Consider the following 18,200-nt stretch of genomic DNA (forward strand, 5'->3'; position numbering starts at 1 on the left):
AGGAGGCAGCACAGGAGCCGTCAGATTTTTGGCGCGAGGCGTAAATGTGATGTTTATTGTTCCGATGTAGCCCACAAGATGGCAGCACTTACTATGCACAAGAAAACACGTGACGTGTAAATGTACATGTTTTTGGTTACGATTCAGGCCACAAGATGGCAGACCCTCCAACGCGCACGGTCCCTATATGAGTGATGAATCCAATGATTATGGTACGGATTGTATTATCTATGTAGTTAGAGACTCTCGACGAATAGAGCTCAGAGGCCCTACAGAGAATATCGAAATTTCGCAGAGGCAGATAATGCCTCTATATCACTTTTGCACAATACGAGCGATAGAGAGTGGATACCTATACCGAAGTTTTGATTTTCGCGGTTAGTCCTCAGCTCAGGCGCTATTCAAGTCGCATTTTATGAAGTTAGGTAGGATTTATACTTATATGTACTTCTGGTAATATTATTATATATGCATCTTAGATGAATTGAGGGATGTCTAGGTCACATAGATACTATTTAACAGTATTATACTTTACAAAACAAAAATAAACAAAATTAAATGGCCTGTCATCAATGGCTAAAGAAAGAAAACGTTATAGGTACAATTGATTACTTGGAATAATTAGGTAAACTCTATCTAATAAATATCTATTTTTAAATATCATAAGACTTTATTTGAATTCTTATCTATTATTTCTGTTTAAAACTTAACATGAGTCAAAATTCATGACGGCTCGTGGTATTCAACAGTAATAAAAAAAGGAATAAGTATAAATAACAAATACAAATAAAGTCCGTTACACACATTATCAAACCTATCTTCAATGTCACCGTGTGGCAATGTTGGGCACAATACCAACTTTGCCTATTGGCCAACTTTGGGCCATAAAAAAATAATATTACATAAAATATTCCATAACAGAATGCTTCGTAGTACTCTACTGTAATTCTGAACTGAATTCATTAGGCAAATGCCTAAAAAAAAGGTATTGCCCTGTTTTATTTATGGAAACACAACGTCGTAGCTATTTTTTTAGGAAGACGTATAGGTACATAAACCACTTATCTATGTAAGCTCGACCAATGTTTTACTTTTTTATGTTCGAAAATATACACCGTGTTTACAGATCTATTTTAAAATGACGGCCATTCTGTTATATCTCTCATGTTAAATCAAAATACAATATTTTTACAGTACTTTTTCATCACTTGTTAATCACATTATATCGTATTTTATTTTTATTTTAAGCAATTTATTTGCATAACATGCACACTCAGTTATTCTGATACAAGTTTTTAAATATGCATTCTAGTTATTTGGTTCCATTTAACATTCACTATGAAAATATACACATTAATTCTATAAGTACAATAATTTATATACATTAATATTTACATGTTTGATAATTACATAGAAAATATTTTCCTTTAATTTTTAAACAGGTTATGGTTCTGAAAATATTTTATTGCCCTTTGTAACTGAGATTGAAATATTTTAGCTTTGGATTTCAAGACTAATCACAAAAATAATCATAATCGATAGATATCAAATTATTGTCGCCACAAGAAAAGATAAATAAAATACCACTGTGATTTTTTCTATTTTTATTTTATGGCAGTGTTTGTGACCTGTTTTATAGACTGAAATGTTTTTTTAAATGTAAATTCCACATATAGCGACAATATTATACTGATTAGTTAGGCCATCTAGTGAGTAAAACGTGTAAGTAAATATTTAATAGTCCACAAACAACATAGACACACATCACATATTTAGGATCGAAACATTTACTGTGTTAACACCAGTCGATGTGATAAATATTTGAATGATGGGTAGATAGACTATGAAACATCTTAAACAGGTATTTAATGCTAAACACTATTAAAAATGGCCGGAACAATTTAAATAAGAGGGGAAGTTTTAAACGAGTTTTTTTAGATATGACAGACTAAAGCCAACTATAGACGAAATGTGGCAATGCTTACAATACAATAATGTAATGAAATACATTACAATAGTTTTAGAGAAATTTAGATAAGAATTGAGATTGATAGTTGAAATAAGTTTGGACTTGCAGTCACGAAATTGGTAATTCCTCTCAGAAAAATCTCAAATGTTTTGTGATCAGTTTATCGCTGACTTTTTAAAGGCAATCTACAGTTTCGAAAACAGAAGCTGGGTAATTCCACGAGACTGTAACGTCAGTTACCAATTCTTTCGTGTGTTCTTACATTAATTAAGCAAATTTAATTGTCTGTATGTCTGGTGTAGCCCTACAGGTCATCACAGGCCTTTGCGTCTATTGCAGACGATTTAAGCATTGCTGTTTAGACAGCGGGTTTGGTGACTGTGGAGGCCGATGCGTGAGCGGCACGACCTCCCACATTTTTGGCAGAAAAAGCTCATGCCACCTGAGGTTCCAGTCCCGATTTGCTTTCTGCGACACCTTCTGCTATCTAACGTAGTAAACCAGGCTTGGTCGCATAGCTTTCTCCCCTCCACAACACGCTTGCGCCATCCATCACGGTCTTCAGCTAAAGTTTCCCAGGCATGGTGGTCGATTTCAACCAGTCGATTTTTGCCTTGAAATGGTTCCTGTCCCTGAAGAATCCGACAGGTAGGTTAGCTCGCTGGGGTGTAAGATTGTCCTCGTTTAACCTTGAATTTAAGCATCGTAGAGGTGTGGACAATGTTATTCCTGATGCCCTATCCAGAGCTCTTCCAGTAGCCGCAGAGAAGGAAGCCAGCCAGAGTCTTCCTCGATCCACCCACCAGCTGACCTCGGCGCTTCCCGAGACGTCCCGACGACCGACCCGGGCCCTGCTCGTTCACCTTGCCACGTCAGGGGAGTACCCTACTACGTCAGTGAAATCAGACAGGCTTATTGATAACCTAACGGACCTTACCACGGACCTTACTTAAATCTGCTTAATTAATGTAAAAACACACGAAAGAATTGGTAACTGACGTTACAGTCTCGTGGAATTACCCAGCTTTAAAGTAGCTAATATATAAGGAAATACAGACTGCCACCTTTCAGGCGCATCTTGTACTAATAATTCTGGTACTTATAATTTTTGCGAAACATACCTACACAATTACAGAGCGGTTCGATACCTAAAGGACCGGACCGGAAGGACCTATAGCTATCAATCGCCTCAGTTTTATTCGTCTGAACTGTGGCACCCCGTGTCCTATGAAGGACTTGACTTAATTTAAGTTGGTCAACATTTTTACCGAGGCCGGGGCTCTATATCTAAAGTGTGCCCAACATTAAAACTTTAGGTTTGACAGACTAAGATATATTATTATTGAAATCTACATTATAAGATTTATAAGATAAGCTGCGAATCTTGAGGCATGCAATGCATTGCAATTCACGTGGAAAAGGAGGTACGATAAGATTATGAAATTTGCGATTGTATCTAGAAACATACACTTGTAATTATCAACCAGGCAGGCAACCAGATCACTGTTGCTTTGTAAGGGACATCGTATATATTGCCAGTTTTGTAAAAAAAGGCATGGATGAAAGCCAAGTTCCTACGGATTCGTTAAGCATGTAATATTATATTTCCCGATAAATTAGTTTTCTACAGAAGAACGTGTTAGTCCCTAATAAGAATTAGTAAACTTATATCTGTACCATGCAAGACAAAACCATGGCCAGCTTTCTAAGGCAATTCACGAGTGGCATCAATCACTGGTCCATTAATTTCACGGTGGTAAGAAAATGAAACCAGCGTGAAATTTAAGCACCTAGGCTCAATTCTTAAACATCAGATATAGATCTAACTAGGTACCTTAATTAAAACATTGAGGGACAAGGTTTATTGAGGCTTTCCGCACGCCTTACACACATCAAATGACTGAATACTTCAGATCACAGTCAGAACAGTAATTTAAGACAAAAAGCGGACCCAAGAACAGTTACGCAAGTATCGAGTAAGGATTTCGCGTACCGGAGCAAATAATGCGTTCACGCAGTTCGTCAATGGTAACGCATATCAGCGTTTGGTTTCGTAATCCTTAAAAGTCGCGTTGAATGATTATTTTAAAAGAAGCCCTAAGCCCCGAGTAGAAATGGGGCACTCAAAGGCCTTTGTCACGGGGCGGCGCGGCGGCGCGCGGCTGTGGAGGCGCCGGCGCCGTCAGCAGGATGTCAGAAGGTGCTGTCGAACACGCCCATGGAGCGCGAGATGTCCTCGTCGCGCACGCAGCAGTCCAGGAATTCGTCCAATGTCACAACACCGTCGCGGTTTAGATCCATTTTCTGTAAAATGTTATCACGATGGGGTTAAGACTATTTTCTCACAACTGTAAGTGGTTTATTTTATTATAAACGTTTTATTACCTTTAGATAGAGAGAGAGAGAGAGAGAGAGAGAGAGAGAGAGAGAGAGAGAGAGAGTCGAAAAGGAGGCGGAAGTTCTCTTCCCTCGGATTAATAATGGTACTTCGTCAAATGTAAGGCAACCACCAAAAACCGTTAAATTAGATGCCTAACTTTGTACTCGACTTTTATTTCAATATAGTACTTCGGATCTAAGGACTCACCGTAATCCATTATTGGGGATCTATTACTGGAACTTGGATGTCCTTAATTGGATAATTAAAAAAAAAAATATACGGTGCATCACGAGGAACCTGAAAGATTTTAACCACGCATTTCTGAGACCAAAAGAAGAAAAAAATGTTATATGAGTTTAGGTCAATTTCGCCAATGTTTTTTTTTTATGTATTTGTACATAAAAATTAAATGTTATTAGTAAACCTGTCACTTAAAATGAATTATCGTATTTTTTTCAATTGACATTGACTCTGAAACTAGGCGAATTCCAGAAAAGTTTATACGACACTCTACCTAGTTGGTTACTAAGTTCTGTTACTCGATTTGCAACCTCTTTATTTCCGTTAAAACAAATGCTACCGAAAAAATAAAAAATGACATAATGTGGTGGATTTGTGAGCTAACAATTATATACCACACATAACGCTTATCTCGTCGTATCTATTATGAATTGGTGCCTAAAAGAGAATCGTATCGCAGTAATTGCGTTGCACAAATGTGGGCACCCGCCAAACATGATTTTGAAGTTGCTTGAAAACTTAAAAATCAACAAACAATTTGTTTATCGCACAATTATAAGATACAATAGTACTCAGAGCTTCGATGACCGCAAGAGGTCTGGAAGACCACACACCGTTCGGACCCCAGCTCTAATAAAGGCAGTGAAGGCGAGAATTGCAAGAAACCCCGTCCGGAAGCAAAAGTTGTTGGCAATACAGATGTCTGTGAAGAGAAGCTCCCTAAAAAAGTTATCAATGAAGACCTTGGACTACACGCTTACCGCAGACAAAAAGGTAATTTGCTTAATGGACGATTAAAGACTATGAGGCTAGAGACAAGTCGCGTGCTATTGAGGCCACCGAAAAATACTATTTACAGATTTAAAAAAAATTACCATCGAAGAATGTTGTAACCGCCAGAATGTCAGAGTGTATGCAAAAAACAGTCAAGAGGCGATTGCGGCTGTTCCGAGAGTGCAACGAGGCCATCATCCCTCTTATGTAATGATTTGGCTGGGTGTGTCATACTCAGGGCTAACACAGGTTCATTTTTGTGAATAAGGTGTGAAAACTGGGGCCAAAGTTTACCAGGAAACCGTTCTCGAACCAATAGTGAAGCCCTTAAGCCACACCCTATTTCAAAACCAGCCATGGGTCTTTCAACAGGACTCGGCTCCTGCACATAAGGCAAAAACAACTCAAGCCTGGTTTCGAAGGAACAAAATTGACTTTACTGCCCACGAAGACTGGCCGTCCTCCAGCCCGGACCTTAACCCCCTGGATTATGCCATATGGCAGGTTATTGAGGAGAAAGCCTGTGCTAAACCCCACACAAATCTTGACTCCCTCAAGCGGGCCACAGTTAAGACAGTGACGGAATTAGACATGACAATCGTGCGTGCCGCTATTGATGACTGGCCTCGTCGTTTGAGGGCCTGTGTCAAGGCCAGAGGAGTCCATTTTGAATGATATTGTCATATGTAATTCCTGATTTTGTGTACTTCATTTTAATATATAGTTTAATCAACTTTCGTTCGTATATTTTATAAAGATTATTGCAGTAACAGAATTTAGTAACCAACTAGGTAGTCTTTAAATATAATCAGGAAAACATTATCTTTCGGGTTCCTCGTGAAACACCGTGTTTATGTGTTATCAAACACCGACAAATTGTTACTACTGTTTCAACTTTGCTAATATTGGCGGCCATATGAAAATTGAAATTCGCGGGAATCTTTTTCTTTTACTCTCACTAAGACGTAATTACCTAGAGTGACAGAGAAAAATGCCCGCAATTGATGAACTTCGATATTCGCGGCTATAGCCCAGAATCATTTAAATAATTAGAACGCACCTGAAACAGTCTCTCCACCTTCTGCTGTACCACGTCATCCTCGACAGAGGGTTCCACCACCCGGCCCATCAGATCGTAGATGGCCGTCACTATGTCGGTCATCTCCTCTTTAGTGATGCAGCCGTCTCCGTTAATATCGTATAGGGAGAAAGTCCATCGCAACTTCTCTTCTAAGCTACCTCTTGAGAGCACCGATAGGCCCGTCACGAACTCCTGTAATTAGAAACATGTATGTACCCAATAGGTATTTATAGTCTGTGTAACTGGTAAATCAGTTAGTAGTGGTAATCAGGTAGTAGTTCGCACAACGAACAAACGAGCTATTTTCCCGACTGAACTTACCTCAAAACTTAACAAGCCACTTCTGTCTTGGTCCAGCGTGTTGAAAACGTAGTGAGCGTACTGCGCCGTGTTAGCTGAAAAGAAGATAAAATACAATAAATGTATAGAATTATCACAAAAAAACTGTTAAGACTGTTTTTTTTTTGGTGATTCTTTAAATCGGTAGTAAGAAGTAGGTATATTTTATTGTATCGATTAGGTGAGGTACTTGATTACCAACAGATACCTAATTATTATACTAGTGGGTAAGGAAGAATCCTTGCGTTGTCCCGGCATATTGCCACGGCTCATGGGAGCCTGGGGTCTGCTTGACAACTAATTCCAAGATTTGGCGTAGGCACTAGTTCTTTACGAAAGCGACTACCATTTGACCTTCCAACCCAGAGGGTAAACTAGGCCTTGTTGGGATTAGTTCGGTTTCCTCACGATGATTTCCTTCACCGAAAAGCGACTGGGAAATAATAAATATCAAATGATATTTCGTACATAAGTAAGTTCCGAAAAACTCATTGGTACGAGCCGGGGTTTGAACCCGCGACCTCCGGATTGCAAGTCGCACGCTCTTACCGCTAGGCCACCAGCGCTCATACTAGTGGGTATAAATTGGGGGTTTGTGTAATTACAATAATAACGAGATATACTCATTTTTATAATCAACTGTTTAAACAGTTGTTTGCTAATTTTAAACTTTAAACAGGCTAATTTTAAATAAACAATAAAACAATGGTAAAATAGTAATAAATATGTATATCCATTTAACAATCCCGTACTACTAATGTTAAAATAGACCTATATGTTATAATTATGTACACTAAAATAAAGATATTATTTACAATAGAGTACACATTTAGTAAAACATTGAAGTATACAAATTTATATTATGAGTCAACAAAAAAATAAGTAACATATACATAAAATAAATAAATAAAATATGCATATCGTTTAGAGTCAAATCACGCTAACTCTTTCAAGCAAACCATACAAACAGTGTCAGTTTGTTAGAAGTCTGAAGAGTTAGCGTTATTTCGTAAAACCACCCAAAAATATATTTGTGTGAAAATCCGGCCCTGTTTTTTACCTGCTCCTCGAGAAACATAACATTGCTTCCTTGGCGCTAGCTAGCCGTGCGCTCTCATTACCAGTGCAAGCGAGGTCTTCGAATACGTATCTTTGTTTCGGATCGCAGTGTCACAAGTTAAGCTGGTTTGAGAGCGTTTAGTCGCCTACCTTAGACGCACCAATGGAGATCAGACAGCTATTCTGTTAGAATTCTGTATTAGTTCATAATGAATCTTATTCCGTGCTCAATAGAGTAGTAATTCAATAAACGCTACCTATGCGGCTTGACCATTTTTTCATAGTGGCACGCGCCTTTGCGGTTTTTAACAATAGATAAGACGATAATCCGTAGAAGCTCACGGAGAAAAATAGAAACTATAATAGGGTACCCTTTCGTAGTAAATACAAGTTGGATAAATTCGTTATTTACTGACTAGTTAGCTTTACTTTTGCGATATGTATACTTAGGTACTATGATTAAATTTTAATTTATTTGTACATTTCGTCCACATTTTATGTCATTAATTTTCAGCAGTTCACACCATTTCTTACCTTATTATAATGGGTTTTTAAGTTTTAAAGTAGGGTTCCGTGCTATTAGGTGCGGATACAATAAACCGGTGTCACACAGCAACTAGGTCTCGGCCTTAGGTTTTTTGGAAATTAAGAGAATGATGGGAGCAACCTTGCTTATAAAATCTTCGTATGTGATTGATATGTCAAATTGTTTGATAATTGGTGGATTAAAATATACTGTCCGTGTTACGCTATTAATTACATTTTATGAAAAAAAAAAAAAAAACAGATGAACTGAGTAAGTACATATAACTTCTCATTACTTAATACTTACCTAATATTGTCATCAGACCACCTGGGGCCCATTTCTCGAACGGTATTAGATTAATAGCACTTAGAGCGTTGTGTAGTAGCTTGTTGATGGAGTGTGTGACATTTTCTAAATGCAAGAAACCTTGATTGTACTTACTGCCATGACAACAAATTGTTCTGGAAGATGTGGTTACAGCGGAATTTGTCAATAGGATTGGCTAGTCGAAGTATTTTACAGATGGCGCCAGCATAGGTTTTACCTGTCAATCCTACGATTAGTGTTAATTGTTTTTTTTTTTTATAGCCTGGATGCTAGCCCAAATCTCAGAATAAAATTATAGACAGGTAAAACCTATGCTTGCGCCATCTATCAAAACCTTTGACAGCTACCAACCTCATTGTAAATTTCATTTTATGATGCAATTCATTGCTCAAGACCACGCCCTGATAACAGCAAGTTTGTACTCGTCTTGATGACTAATCTAATTATGGTAACTCCAAACGTCACCGATAATCGCATGCGATTTGCAATAACGTCTGTAGAAGCCTTAGTTTTTTTAATCACAACTAGTCGTGAGTTGCGGAAAATACAAAAACTGTATTCCGAAATATCAAAAGAAAGTCTATTTTGGAAATGGAATAATTCGTTCCTCATAATACAAAAATACTAGAAATTTTGAAAATAATTCCATGTCTCTCGGTTCCTATGTTAGATCGCGGAGTCTCTCTATCGCTCACAATATGTTGAGTGCAATCTTGTGAAGAATTATACAGCATTTATTACATTGGTAAACAGTTGGTACTGAATAAAACACTAAAACAAATTCTTACATTTACTTTATTTCAAATAGGTTATAGACCTGACACTTGTTATGGACACAAATCCAATAAATTACACATAACGAACTCCTTGACGCTTTAGTGCCTTGCAATCAAAAAATATTGGCCTATTATGTAGAGACAAACTAAAACTTATCACATGGAATATCGAAGTTACCTACCATTGGTTTACCTTATCCATCTTAATTAAAGCGATAACTTCGCAGACAATCCCGTACAAAAAGTTCGGTAAAAGAATTGTGTAATACGAAATTTTCGTCATATAGATACAAATGATGTTATTTAAAAATAAACTTATGTTAGGTTTGAGAAGGGTACACCGTGACATTCTTCCGACAGAGATGGAAAGTCCTTAAGTAGCTAATTACACTAGGCTCCCGCCAGTCTGCTGCTGATAAACCTCTATTGTGTCACCCTCCTCCATCTCCAGTGACGTTGGTGTGTCATTCTCGTTGATTGGCTGCCCGTCAAATCTGAACCGCACCACTTGCATTGATAATCCCTGTAAAAAATAGATTTTAAATTTTAGAAAATGTTTAATTTACCGCGGGTATATTAAGTAGTACACTGAGCCTAGAATATCAGAGGCCCTGACCTTGGATTGGGGTAATATTTAATGTTACAAGTCTTCAAGGAATCTCAGACAAGCCTCAATGATACATTTTGACACCAATTTATATTTTCAGCCTATAAACGCATTAAAATGAATGAGCTATGAATAATTTTGATCTATGTATTTGTATGAAAGAGATAAAACATAATGTAACTAAAAGGCTTGTAGTTTTATGAATAAGGGGGGTTATTCTACTTATTCTCTACAGCCCAGAGAGGTGTGACCATGAATTGTCACTAGGACACTTTAGCATGGCTATAGTGTAGCAAAATGATATATATACCTTTACTTTCCTACACTACTATCCTGTAGCTCTCGGCATTTTCTATCATTACAAAAGGGAAAAATTAAAAAGAGTTAAATGAGTATTCCATTATTTTGCAGAACCTCATTCAAGTAGTCAGCCAAGAAAGTGGTTTACCACATTTTGACTATTTGTCAAGTAATAGTCGAAAAGTGGTAAAACAACTTTCTTCTTGGCTCACTGTACATTTACACAATATTTTCTGTACACATTAGAAATCAAATGTATGGTTTACTTATTAATATGTGAGAACCTGCACATGGTCAGAATATAAAACAAAATCTCTCCGGCCACAGATAGACCAGGGACAATTGTGCCACAACAAGTGTGACATCATATGTAAGGTATGCAATGTCGGCCGACATGTCAAGCGAAGTCCAGGAATGTGACAGTACTTTATCCGACATGGCTGGCGACATGCATTGTGGGACAATTGTCCCTAATCTATCTGTGGCTTCAATACAGAACCAAATATCTGTGGTGCATTGCTAGTCTTATATTTATTCTATAATATTTACAACATCTAGGACAGTGGTGGGCAAACGTTCTTCTTGGGGGGCCAGAGAGATTAACAAATTTAAGTGGAGGGCCAGAATTGCAGCAAAAATGTATTTTGATTGGCGAAAATCCTTTCACAGGCCAGAGCTGTCCCACGGGCTGTACTTTGCCCACTACTGACCTAGGATAAGATACCCACAACAATTTGTGTTATTCAATTTAATATTAACTGAACTTAATGTAATGGTGTATGTGTACCCATTTTATTTATCACTAGTTAGGATTTTAATCTACTGATCTAATAAAATGGTCACAAGAAAAAGTTCTCAAATTGGCCTGGGCATTTTTACACTACAATATTAACAACCATTTGGGTTTTAAAATCCTACTCTTTGGCTAATAGGTGTATCAATATAAGCACTCGAGTATGTATCATACTCTATCTCTATATATATCTGTATTTATTATTCAATGGAAGCATAACTTAAGACTTGCATAAGCCTTTACAGTTTGTCTAAGGCACACTGTCTATATAGCTTTGCCGTTAATATTAAATGTATTCATCAAATATCTTAAATTTGTGTCATATTGTCAATATTTATACCCTGAATATTATTAACGGGAAGATCCAGCTAAATGAAGATAATACCTTCTAGTTAAAGACTTTTGGTGATCACTGATCACAATACAAGTAATAAAAACAGCATTAGGATATGATAAGTTAGTATATTTAGTTTAATATTGAAAAGCTTGGTCAAGGTAAAGTAAGGTTAAAGTTCACTGTAAGCTGGCTGTAAGACCCTAAACCCCCTTTCTAGGAATCATGACCTATGATATGACGATTGATATGTTTTGAGTTTTAACTTTGATTGACGCTTGAGAAGTATATATATAAAAATATAGTAATTAATGTACTTACTGCTCTATCACAGTAGGCATTCATCAACTTCCGCAGGGGAGTGTGTTTTTTGATTTTGAACTGGACAATAGCATTATCCTGACCTAGCACTTTCAAGTTGATGTGTTCGCTTTCTCCCTGAAAATGACAAAATGATACGTATTAGACAATTGAAATAGTTTTTCTAGAAAAAAGTCATGGGAAATTTTGAGATAACCACATTTTACAAAGAACGCCATGTCGGTGAAATTAAGTTATAACAGGTGAATAATATCTGACAATACAACTGATTGCTTACCTTTTTCTCGTCAGCCATTTTAGGATCCAAGTATTTTTCAAAACTATTGACACTAAACTGAAAAATGCAAAGCAACTTCCAAGATTTTAGCACAATAGACGCACTAATGACAGATTTTCTGATCCGGTGGCGTGGTGGCAATGGCGGCGGAGTGGCTTGGAAAGGACACAGTGCTGCCAACACATGCGCAGTAATAACGGCGCAAATGGCGGGCAGAATTTCGCGCCCCGGCTCAGCTTAAAAAATGTTGAATGTCGATGTTGCGTTACATTAAAATAAAATAAAATTAAGTACTTAACAATAGGTTATTCTTAAACGTACATTTATTTATTTATATATAGTGGTCTAAAAAACTTGGTCATACATGTTTTTTATAATTTTTTCTATACACATATTTCTTTCCCTTGTATAGATCGTGTCATTCACGAAGACGCGTGCTTCGTCATGTTATTAAAGGTTAGATTTGACAAATCTGCAAGTCATCGTGGATGACACGAACTATATTAAACAATTAAAACTTAAATGCAAATAATTGCACGTATCTATTAATTAATATCTTATATTGTAGGATTTATTATATATGTGAAAGATAATATAAAATTCAAACCAAAAATAGGTTAATTTATATATTATCCCGTAATATTTAGGTATAAAAATTAATCAATAAATTCTATAAAGAGTAATTATTTAATCATATCCTTTTTTTAAGGCATGCCAACATTAAGCGGAAAATCGATATCCGCGTCTGCTAGCGATGTACTCCATCGATATACACCGGCCCGGAAGTAGATAGGGATGCGAAAAGTCGATATCTGGTTTGCGTTCCGTTTCACAAATATTACGGTTATGCTTAGCATAATTTAATTACAACGTAATAAAATGTAAACGTCTAATGATATTTTTAACAGTCAGAGCAGTCTATATATATATCTGTGGCCCTAGTGAAAAAGGGTACAAGTCTCTGGCAGCGCAGGTGTAAAGGGGTGTAAGTTCCACGTAACACTTATGCCCTTATACACCTAAACTGCCAGAGACTTGTACCCTTTTTCACTAGGGCCACAGATATTTAAGTTTATGCGTATTTAAGTGGGTCGAGTTTTCCATTATAGCGTTAAAATTACGCACCTATACGGGTTTTGTACGGGTACTCGTTTTTATTATTAGGCGGGTGACAGTCTCCATTTTTAAGTGCCATTATATCTAGACTTCACGATATCGGGCCTGAAATCAGTCCCGATTTTGAGCCTGATAATCGTTTTCCGTTTCACAGAATATCAGCACATAGTTAATAATATTTGAAATGTAAAAAATACTCCAAAAATGTTCAATGTTTGATAATTTTGCATATGAACCATTTTTTTACATTTTGATATTTGATGAAACGGAAAAATACTCTTGCTTGGGCCCGCAATCGGGTCTGGGGGCTTACCGCGAAAACCGAAATTCGCAATATGCGGGGATCTTTCTCTTTTACTTTCACTAACACGTAATTAGAGTGACAGAGAAAAATGCCCGCAATTGACGAATATCGATTTTCCCGGTAGCCGCCCTGATATTAGCGATATTAGGCTATAAAGGCTGATAAAGTATGGATGTAATTGGCAGTTTGACCGATTTTATGAAGAGTTTTTTTACGAATAAAATAGAAACGAACGAGTATTTCCGGTAAAAATGGTTCATATGCAAAAATAGCAAACATTTTTGACAATTAGAGACAAAGTATTTATTACATTCCAAATATTGTTAACGATGTGTTGACATTCCGTGAAACGGAAAACGATTATCAGGCCCGAAATTGGGACTGCTTTCGGGCCCGATATCGGGACGTGTGGATGTAATTGGCACTTCACAGAGAAAAATATTGTTAACGTCGTGCTGACATTCCGTGAAACGGAAAACGATTATCAGGCCCGAAATTGGGACTGCTTTCGGGTCCGATATCGGGACGTGTGGATGTAATTGGCACTTCACAGAGAAAAATGCCCGCAATGATTTTTTCGCGGTTATAGCTCTGGGGGCCTGCCGCGAAAACCGAAATTCGCAAATTGCGGGGATCTTTCTCTTTTACTCTCACTAAGACGTAATTAGAGTGACAATAAGGGTTGTTTCCAATTTTTTTAAATGCTTGTAATACGTTCTATATTAACCAAACGTTGCCGTAAAATTTAACTTTTACCCTAAAAACGGCTTTAAATATGTTAAATTAACAAAATATATTTTGACCCATGCTTTCGCGCCCAAAACACTTTGAAAATTGTATGACGTCACAGTTTACGGTTTGACACATAACTATGTACATACCAAAGAGTAAAGTAAGTATATAGGTACATACACACGTAACACCAAGGCCCCCCGTTGTCTATTCTCAGTAAAAAATTTGATACTCAAGCCGTAGCCATTTAGGTGGTGGGCAAGCTGTGTATGCGTGCGTAATTATGGGTTTTTAACCAACTAATAAAATATGTTTTCTGTAGTAATTGACTTATTTTATATCATAAAGTATTCATTATACATTAGCATTTATATCATGTTAATTTTTAGTGCAGATATCGAAGCTTCAATAGGGTTGTTTCCATCTACAAATCTTAGGGCAGAATTGTATCCCAATAAATTCTTTTGGATTATACGAACATGTTAAACTACTTTTAGGGGACCTGTAATGACCATATTTTTGTAAATATTGAATTTAAAATATCTTTTGGCACACGTCACGTGACCAAACTCGAAACGTCTTTGAAGATTCTGATGACGTCACAACTCTCGGATTGACACTGTTGACAGTTAGGTGATAAACAACAAATGACAAATGTCAGTTGACAGTTCGTATCTTCTACGTGTGTATGAAGTTATGTGTCAAACCGTAAACTGTGACGTCACACAATTTTCAAAGAGCGTTTTGGGCGCGAAAGCATCTGTCAAAATATATTTTGTTAATTTAATATATTTAAAGCCGTTTTTAGTATAAAAGTTGAATTTTAGGGCAACTTTTAGTTAATATAGAACGTAATACAAGCGTTTCAAAAAATTGGAAACAACCCTATTAATTGCCCACCACCAAAATGGCTACGGCTTGAATATACAATTTTGTATTGAGAACAGACAACGGGGAGCCTCTACCGCAAAAACCGAAAATCGCATATTGTGGGGATCGTTCTCTTTTACTCTTACTAAGACGTAATAGGGTTGTTTCCATCTACAAATCTTACGGCAGAATAGTATCCCAATAAATTCTTATGGATTATAAGAACATGTTAAACTACCTTTAGTGGACCTCTAATGAGCATATTTTTGTAAATATTGAATTTAAAATATCTTTTAACACACGTCACGTGACCGAAGTCGGAACGACATTGAAGATTCTGATGACGTCACAACTCACGGTTTGACACTGGGCTATAACCGCGATAATCGAAGTTCGTCATTGCGGGCATTTTTCTCTGATATATAATAAAATTATTAAATTATACTTACGAATATCCCATTCAATGCTGCCTATTGCGACGGGCGGGTAACTAAGGAACCCTACTGTGGGGTAATAACGCTAAAAATATGCTCAGTGTAACACTGAGCATGGCCCGATATGTACTTGGTCGGTTTTTATTCTATTGTTATTGTCCAGATTTCCAACTACATTGTACGTGGGTAATACTGAAAGTTTCTGGAATGAGCCACATAGAGGACACGCAAATGTTTATTTGTTGAAAATGTAACTAATTGTTGCGACCTGTAGGTAGAGAACAAATGACCGAGTTAAAACGGAGACCTTCGGTAACGCTTCAGTCAATAAAAAAATGTTTCGTATCTACTATGATTTTTAAGAATCCAGGAACTTTCAGTACGACCTAAGTATTCTACCTTAAATTAACAGGGAGTGAGGAGCCAACTGGCGAGTTTAATAATTAGAAGCACACGCTTACATTCATTCAATTGACAGCTAGACAGAGACAGGGCTTTGGGTAACATAGAACCCACATAGAACCTAAGGGCGTCCAAATCCTGAAGTTTTTCGCATTTAATCAATTGAAGGTAAGTGGCAAAACTATAATCAAACACGTCGGTTACTCGATAGTCTATTTTTGTAACATAAAATATCTACGTAAAACCTGACTCACAAAGTCGTAAATTAAAATTTTGGCGCGCATGGAGTTAACGACTTTTGTTCCGGTTTTGCGCGGCCGTTCATTCTATTAAGGTTAGTGTTGCACAAATCCGGCATTTGTGGCACTGGTTTGTGGTGTGGTGGTGGTGTGGTGCGCTGATAAAGTTCGACCGATCACCTACCTTTGTAGATAATTTGGGCACGCGAATTAGACGATCGCTTTTTGTTAATTAGTAATGACTAGCTAAGCTTTTCATCTGGCGTATTATCGTTTATGTTATACTGTACATACAGGTGCGGCTTTGTTAATGCTATGTGAGTAATACGATAGCACTGTTGCTAGAAAGTGGTAAACATGGATTACAGGTTACAAGTACGTACATTTTATAAAATGCGACTTAGAACGGCTAGCTTATTGGGGAGAATTGCAAGTGCCCTGAAAGAATTTCTTCCTTCCAGATTCCATAATGTATTTTGTATTTTCACTTTAAGTGTGGCGCGAAAGAGTCTAATGGATTCGGTAAACGTTATTATAATTAGAAGCAAAGTATTATATTTTCTTTTAAATTAACAGGAAAAGACCACTAATATACGAAGTAGTTGATGTCCTCCCAGATGTATCCGTCGACGGCGACATCCTGACAAGTTATTTTATTTTTATTAATATTGTTTTTAAATATTCATCATTAACTATTACGCGCATGGGCGCGAGCGTGACTTGCAAATCCAAATTTAGTTTTGAAAGTTCGGCTGCACGGAGCACAGTAGAGCTGTCCAGATGAGTTGTATGTGTAGTTGTAGGAGGGCTTGGGCCGAGTTTTTCGGAGCTGACGTTTGGCGTCAAGATCTTCAAGCCGGGTGCGTTCAAAGTTGTCAAGACCCGTGCTGACAGCAGTTCGCCAGTCCGATCTCCGAGCTTGCTCCTCCCACGACTCGCAAGATATGCCGGTGGCCGACAGATGACGTTTTACGACATCCTTGTAGCGTTGGTATTGCCCGCCAGCCTTACGTTTACCTGAGGCTAGCTCAGAGTAAAAGACTGCTTCAGGCAGTCTTGATGGCGCCATACGCACAAGGTGCCCACACCAACGCAATTGACCTTTTATGAGCAGACTCTCCATACCCGGCACTCCACGCACGAAGTAGTTAATAGGTAGGTATGCGTTAACTGTGGTTGTAGTTTGCGTCGCGTTAGTGAGCTCTGAGTTCCATTCTCTTTCGCAAAGACTGTCCTTGTATGAATATGAATAACAGTACGTTATCATTTAGTTGTATCAGTACCCCTAGTGTAACTTTGATCGACATCATAACGTGACGAACGCGTTTGCGTTAAGTCTCATTTTGTATAGGATTTTGAGGTTCCAAAACGTCCCGCTTGGCGCGCTCTTTCGAAATCCAATACAAAATGAGACTAAACGCAAACGCGTACGTCACGTTTGGAAATCGAATTTATTTACACTAGGGGTACAGACCTATTATGAAACTAACAAACAAAATACGTAGGTAGGTATTAACATTTTAAATAAATAGCTATATTTAATTGAGCATGAATAGTTCTAACTCTAAAAGTTGAAATAGTAACGTTACCCTTAATTTAGTTGCAAATTTGTTGACTTCCGGGCCAATTATTCAGCTAGCTTAACTTTTGCCCGCCCCTTTACTACTGTGTGGTTGCTTAGACTAGACGCGCCTGCCAATTTTACAGAGCAACAAGTGATCATTCAGAGACAAGTGTCGTTTACCTATTGTGTTCTTGACTGACACTATCAATAATAATGAAAATGATACTCATAGCAATGACATTAATACTGACAGAGTAGTGATTAGAAGAAAATTATATTGTATCAAAATTCGAATAGAATTAAGTAATGTCATTATTAAGTAGGCTTCAGATGGGACAATTTTACGTCCAGTCTGATTGAATAGACAATTTGTTTGTGCAAAAATTAAATTCAAGGACATTGGCTTGCCGATCTTATTTGATTTAATCGTGACGGA

General features: G+C 37.3%; 2 protein-coding genes across 2 annotated transcripts in view; both read right to left on the bottom strand.

The window, feature by feature from the left end:
* Positions 1-3,816: 3,816 nt before the first annotated feature.
* LOC133522778 (Kv channel-interacting protein 4-like) overlaps positions 3,817-18,200 on the bottom strand; it is a gene marked incomplete at its 5' end in the record, with an annotated part of 183,026 nt that continues 168,642 nt past the window's right edge. The window contains 3 exons of the mRNA XM_061858229.1: positions 3,817-4,273; positions 6,424-6,636; positions 6,766-6,839. Coding sequence (XP_061714213.1) covers positions 4,163-4,273; positions 6,424-6,636; positions 6,766-6,839 — 398 coding nt within the window. The remainder of the gene's footprint in view (positions 4,274-6,423; positions 6,637-6,765; positions 6,840-18,200) is intronic.
* On the bottom strand, positions 9,473-12,267 carry LOC133522762 (small ubiquitin-related modifier 3). The gene is made up of 3 exons (XM_061858204.1): positions 12,104-12,267; positions 11,827-11,943; positions 9,473-9,994 (listed from the first exon to the last, which is right to left on the bottom strand). Exons 1-3 carry the CDS (start codon positions 12,119-12,121, stop codon positions 9,857-9,859), a joined length of 273 nt encoding a protein of 90 aa, XP_061714188.1. The 5' UTR covers positions 12,122-12,267; the 3' UTR covers positions 9,473-9,856.

Source organism: Cydia pomonella, chromosome 11 (assembly GCF_033807575.1).
Source record: "Cydia pomonella isolate Wapato2018A chromosome 11, ilCydPomo1, whole genome shotgun sequence".
NCBI lineage: Eukaryota > Metazoa > Arthropoda > Insecta > Lepidoptera > Tortricidae > Cydia > Cydia pomonella.

What these genes read in the sequence shown, in the direction of transcription:
- LOC133522762 (XM_061858204.1), bottom strand. An exon ending in ATGCCTACTGTGATAGAGCA is followed by an intron (nt 9,995 to 11,826) that starts GTAAGTACATTA and finishes TATTTTTTACAG; the next exon opens with GGATTATCAATGCAAGTGGT.